This window comes from Phoca vitulina, unplaced genomic scaffold (genome assembly GCF_004348235.1).
Source record: "Phoca vitulina isolate PV1807 unplaced genomic scaffold, GSC_HSeal_1.0 scaffold22, whole genome shotgun sequence".
In the NCBI taxonomy this organism is placed as follows: domain Eukaryota; kingdom Metazoa; phylum Chordata; class Mammalia; order Carnivora; family Phocidae; genus Phoca; species Phoca vitulina.
This window is the reverse complement of record NW_022589725.1, coordinates 31715842-31721841: the sequence shown is the minus strand read 5'-3', so window position 1 is coordinate 31721841 and position 6000 is coordinate 31715842. Positions and strand designations below refer to the sequence as shown.

Here is a 6000-nt window from a genome sequence, read left to right as displayed (position 1 = left end):
CCATCTTCCCCCTCAGTGTGACAATCTCCCCCCCCCGTGTGACCATCTCCCCCCTCAGTGTGACCATCTTCCCCCTCAGTGTGACCATTTCCCCCCTCAGTGTGACCATCTCCCCCCCACAGTATGACCATCTCCCCTCTCAGTGTGACAATCTCCCCCCATCATGTGACCATCTCCCCCCTCAGTGTGACTATCTCCCCTCAGTGTTACCATCCTCCCTCAGTGTGACTATCTCCCCCTCCAGTGTGACCATCTCCCCCCAGTGTGACCATCTCCCCCCCTCAGTGTGACCATCTCCCTCCAGTGTGACTATCTAGTGCCAACACTTGTTACTTCCTTTTTCTTTTTACAATAGCCATCCTAGTGTGTGTGAAGTGGTATCCCATTGTAGTTCTGATTTGCATTTCCCTAATGATTAATGATATAAATCTTTCCATGTAAACGGTTTTACTTTTGGATTATCAATTTTATTCCATTGTCCTATATATCTGTCCTTATGTAAGTACCATGCTGTCCTGGTTACTGCTGAATTATAGTAAGTTTTCAGATTACAAAGTGTAAGTCCTTCAACTTTTTTTTTTTTATTTCCAAGATTGTTTTGGCTATTTGGAGTCTCTTGCGTTTCCTATCAATTTTTCCATTTCTGCAAAAGATGCCACTGGGATTTTGATAAGATTGCATTAAATGTGTACATTGCTTTGGGGAGTGCTGCCATTTTAACTATATTAAGTCTCCAATTCATGAATACAAATGTCTTTCCATTTATTTAGTTCTGCTTTAATTTCTTTTAGAAATGTTTTCGGGTTTTCAGGGTACAAATCTTACACCTCCTGTTTAAATTTATTCCCAAGTATTTTATTCGTTTTGATACTATTGTATATAGAATTGTTTTCTTAAAATTCCACTCTTGGATTATTCATTGCTAATGTAGATAACTGATGATTGTGTGTTGATATTGTATCCTGTAGCCTTGCTTAATTCATTTATTAGCTCTAGTATTTTGTGGATTCTTTCAGATTTTCTACATATAAGATCATGGCATCTCAGAATCTGGTTTTACTTCTTCCTTTCCAATGTGGATGCCTTTTGATTCTTTTTCCTGCCTAATTGTTCTGGCTAGAACTTCCAGTACAATGTTGAATGTAAGTGGTAAAAGCAGGCATCCTTGTCTTGTCCCAGATCCCAGAGCTAAAGCTTTCAGTCTTTCACTGAATGTGATATTAGCTATAGGTTTTTCATAAATATCCTTTATCAGGTTGGGGCAGTTCCCTTTTATTCCTAGGTTTTGTTTTGTTTTGTTTTGTTTTGTGTGTGTGTGTGTGTTTTACCATGAAAGAATGTTTGATTTAGTCAAATGCTTCTTCTGTTTCAACAGAGATGACAGCATTTTCTTCTCCATTCTATTAATGTGGTATATTACACTGATTGATTTTTATATGGTGAACCACTCTTACATTCCTGGGGTAAATCTAAGTTGGCCATGGTGTATAATCCTTTTGATATACTGCTGGATTTAGTTGGCTAGTATTCTATTGAAGATTTTTGGGTCTAAATTCATAAGGGATATTGGTCTGTAGTTCTCTTCCCTTTTGATGTCTTTGGCTTTGGTATCAGGGTAATGCTGGTTTCAAAGAATGGGCTGGAAGGTATTCCTTTCCCTTCATTTTTTTGAGAAGTTAGAGAAGGATTACTGTGAATTCTTTAAATGTTTGGTAGAATTTGCCCACAAGCCATCTGGCCTTGAGCTTTTCTTTGTCATGAGGTTTTTGATTGCTGAGTCAATACCTTTACTTATTATAAGTCTGTTGAGATTTTTTTTAATTTCTTTTACATCAGTTTTGTAGTTTGTATGTTCCTAGAAATTTGTCCATTTCATCCAAGTTATCTAGTTGGTTGGCATACAGTTGTTCACAGTATTCTCTTATAATCCTTTGTTATTTCTGTAAGATCAGCAGAAATGTTCCCACTTTCTTCTTCTTCTTCTTTTTTTTTTTTTCTTTAAGAGAGGGAGAGGGAAAGGGAGAACCTTAAGCAGGCTCCATGCCCAGTGCGGAGTGCCACTTGGGACTCGATCTCACGACCCTGAGATCATGACCTGAGCTGGAATCAAGAGTCAACACTTAACTGACTGAGCCACCCAGGCACCCATCCCACTTTCATTTCTGATTTTAGTAATTAGAGTTTTTATCCTTAGTCTAGCTAAAGATTTGTTAATTTTGTTGATCTTTTCGAAGAACTTTTTGATTTCACCAATTTTCTCTGTTGGTTTTCTACTCCCTATTTCATTCATCTCTACTTTAATTTTTATAATTTCCTTCCTTCTGCTAGTGTGGGGTTTAGTTTAGTTTCCTTAAGGTATAAAATTAGGTTAGTGATTTGAGATATTTCCTTTTTACAACTCCAGGCATTTATAGCTACGAATTTCCCTCTGAAAACTGCTTTAGCTGTATCCCATTACTTTTGGTATGTTGTGGTTTTCTTTTCATTTGTTTCTAAGTATTTATAATATCTCATTTGATTTCTTCTTTAAAAATCAAGAAATTTCTTAAGAGTCTGTGTTTAATTTCCACAATTTTCTGAAATTATTTCCTTCTGTTATTTCTAGTTTTATTCCATTGCAGTTGGAGAATATATTTTGTATGATTTAAATCCTTTAAAATTTATTGACACTTGTCTTTTGGCCCAACATATGGCCTCTCTTGGAGAATGGTCCATGTATGCTTAAGAAAAATGTGCCTTCTGCTGTTGTTGAGTAGAGTGTTTTATGTTTATCTGTTAGGTCTATTTGGTTTATAGTGTTTTCTAAGTCCCCTATTTCCTTATTGATCTTCGATCTGGTTGTTCTATCCATTATTGAAAGTGAGATATTGAATTCCCCAGCTCTTATTTTAGAACCACTTCTTCTTTCAGTTCTATCAACTTTTGCTTTATATATATTGGGCTTTTGTTGTTAGGTGCATATATGTTTATAATTGTTATCTTTTTGAAGAATGATCTTAACCATACAAAATTTCACTTTGGTCGGTGACTCTTTGGCTTAAGGCACAGCTAAATGCAGTGCCAATGGATTTATAGTATGTTCCTCTTTACTTCCACCAAAGGACTTGTGAAGTCTTACAATGGGCTTGTTTTTAAAATAAATGATACATAAATTTGAGATGGCTTATAATAACAAAGATAATAGTCTTTTATTCCTTCCTCTTCATGTGGAGGGAGAGTTATAGGATATCATAGTTAATGGGACTGGACTGCTGTACTTTCCTAAAGACAAGGTAGAAAGTGAAATGAAATGGGTTACATCATCTCAATCTTTGAGAAAAAGAATTACCATTATTCTTTAGTGAAGGCTATCTCTTTATTTTCCTATTGCCAGACTCTTAAATGAACTCCTGCATGTCTGCTTATACAAGTACTATTTCCACTGCCAGCCAGTCTCCACCACCATTACTTGTGGGGGCCAGCACTTACTGGGAGATGTTCTTCCGTGCCTTTTACTTGCACACATTTCCTCCCTCACTCCTCCCACAGCTCTCTGAGATGGGAACAGGTCATCCCTGCTCCACAGGGATCTGAGCTAGAGGCAGACACCCCTGCATGCACCACCTCTTCCTGTGACCCTGCCTACTTGACAAATGGAAATGTAGAACACAGCACAAGCCCCCAGTGGAGGCTTTTCTTCCAGAGGTTTCACTTTCTGGAAATCTAGAAAAACCACAAGAATGGTGGGGGAGCCCTTAGTGTGTCTTCCACAAATGTTCATGGTCCCTTCTGGTCTACTGAAAGGGCCTGTTGTCCATGATGACTTCACACATAACAAACTGACCCAGAGCAGATGGCTGTTCCTGGATAAAAGGTTGAGGGTGTCTCAGTGAAGGCCATGAAAAGTGACTATTGTTGGGCTTGGTAGTTTACTTGGAAGGATGAGAGGAAAGCTTCCCTTTTAAGCTTGGTGCCTAAACCCCCTTGGCTCTGTGTGAAATATTAACTGAGGAGCTCGATTCTGGGGTTTAGAAGGATTTAGGCACAGAGTTTTGATGGGATAACTAGAAAACTAATGAGTCTTCACTATGATGCAGCAATGAGCTGCAGAATACATTTGAGAGGAAGAGAGGGACCTAAGGAATTGAGTGAAATGCAGTAAGCACCAGGCTTACAACTCGAGCTCATGTTTCAACCTGAGCTGACTCCCTCACAGTTTTAGCATGAAGTGCAAGGACCTGTTTGACCTGTAGCATTTATTCAAATTTGAGTGACTTTAGCAGTGGATGACCTTTGCATGGTCACAGTCCCTTCTGCTGCCCTCATGTACATTTACCTGCCTGGTTCCTATCTGTGTGGACCCTAAAGACAACTGAGTTTGGTTTATATTTTAAACCTGGTTTTCCCAATCTGAACCTGCTTCAGATTAGTACAATTATTTCAATTTCCCATCTTGGACCCCAGGCATAAAACTGAAAAGGGGGCAGACTATGAAGAGAAGGTACCAAGCCACGCAGTTAATCCATATGGCTCAGTGCCTATGTTCCTGGCTTCAGAGCGAGAGATCCTTGAGTTTGAAGCTTGCTGGCCACAGACTAGCTGTGTAACCCATGACAGGTCCTTTAAAATCTTTCGGCTTTAGCCTCCTCATTGGTAAAGTCAAAACTATGACAGTAGTGTGTCCTGAATGGCTCTTGTTATGGCTAAGCGAGGTTGTGCATGCAGTAGGGACTCAGCACAGGATCTGTATCTGTGCTATCCAATATGGCAGCCCACACCACGGGAACTTTCGAGGGGCACAGGTGCTCTCAAGTGGAAGTGATAACAGAGTCACAGGACTTGACCATTTAGACAGAAAAACACAGTGAAGCTAAGTTGTGTCTCAGCCCTTGTCTGAGTGGAGCGAGGGAGAATCTAGGATGGATATCTGACCACTTTTTGAGCATAGATGCTAACGTTCCACAGCTACGGTAAGGACTCTAGTGTTGAATGAAAGAATTTAATTTAAAGTTTCACAAATATTTCACTATTTACATTGCAGAGTCAAATTTCTTGCTGAGCATGCAGACTTTGGGAAATGTAGCCTAACTTCCAGTTAATTCTCTATCACTTTGAGAAAGAAGTTTTGGTTATTAAAGGGGTGTGTTTGGACAGCTTATGTCTTCCCTTTACATTTTTGTAGCAACACACGCGTGCACGCAGGCATGCGTGCGTGCACACACACACACGTTTAGTGAATGGCTGGCAAGTATGGGCAGAAACTAAAGGAATGCAATGTTCATTCTTGCGAACAAGATAAAGCTCAGATCCAGTTTCCAGTCGACACTGCCTGTTAGCTAATAATGGAAATACGGTTATGTGTAAAAAGGAAAGAGAAATCTGCCTCTCATAAAAGGATTTAAATAATCCACTTTTCCTGAAATATCACTGTCTGTGTTCGAATACTCCATAGTGTGTTTATAGGAAGTATAGTTGGTTTTGAAAGTAAAACCAAAAAGGGGAATGTAGAGAAAAGTCTAAATGATCAACGACTATAAACTGCTTGTAATTTTCAAGGACTAACTCACATATCTATTAATCACTCTTACCTCCTTGGAGGTCAAGATCTGGCGTAACTCTTTCCTTAGATCAATAAAACGATCGTGAAAGAGGGCCATGCACCATGGCTCCATGAAGTAGCTAGGGAGGAAAGAAAAGATTCAGTTAGCTGGAAACCCTCTCATTACCACTAATAAAGTATTTACCTGCTTTTTTGCCTTTATAAATTACAGTTCTGGCCCCTTTGCAATCGTTTGCTCATAAAATGCCTCGTGGAACAGCCTGGCCAATCAATTTTTTAAATGGATGTTCCTGATGTAAGGCCAGGTTCCATAATTACATTTAAAGTGGTTTAATTCAGAGCTGGGGCAAGACCCAGTGAAGAATCCTGATTTTATCAGAATTTAAAAGCCTGAAGACTTGTAAAGAACGGTGTCTCCATTATCTGCCCTCATTTGAGAAAAACAGATTGCAGGATTAACT

At 39.2% G+C, this 6000-nt stretch overlaps 1 protein-coding gene across 1 annotated transcript in view; it reads right to left on the bottom strand.

Moving 5' to 3' along the window:
* CFAP61 (cilia and flagella associated protein 61) overlaps positions 1-6000 on the bottom strand; it is a 296977-nt gene that overhangs the window by 2432 nt on the left and 288545 nt on the right. The window contains exon 26 of the mRNA XM_032420163.1: positions 5568-5658. Within this exon, the coding sequence (XP_032276054.1) occupies positions 5568-5658 (91 nt within the window). The remainder of the gene's footprint in view (positions 1-5567; positions 5659-6000) is intronic.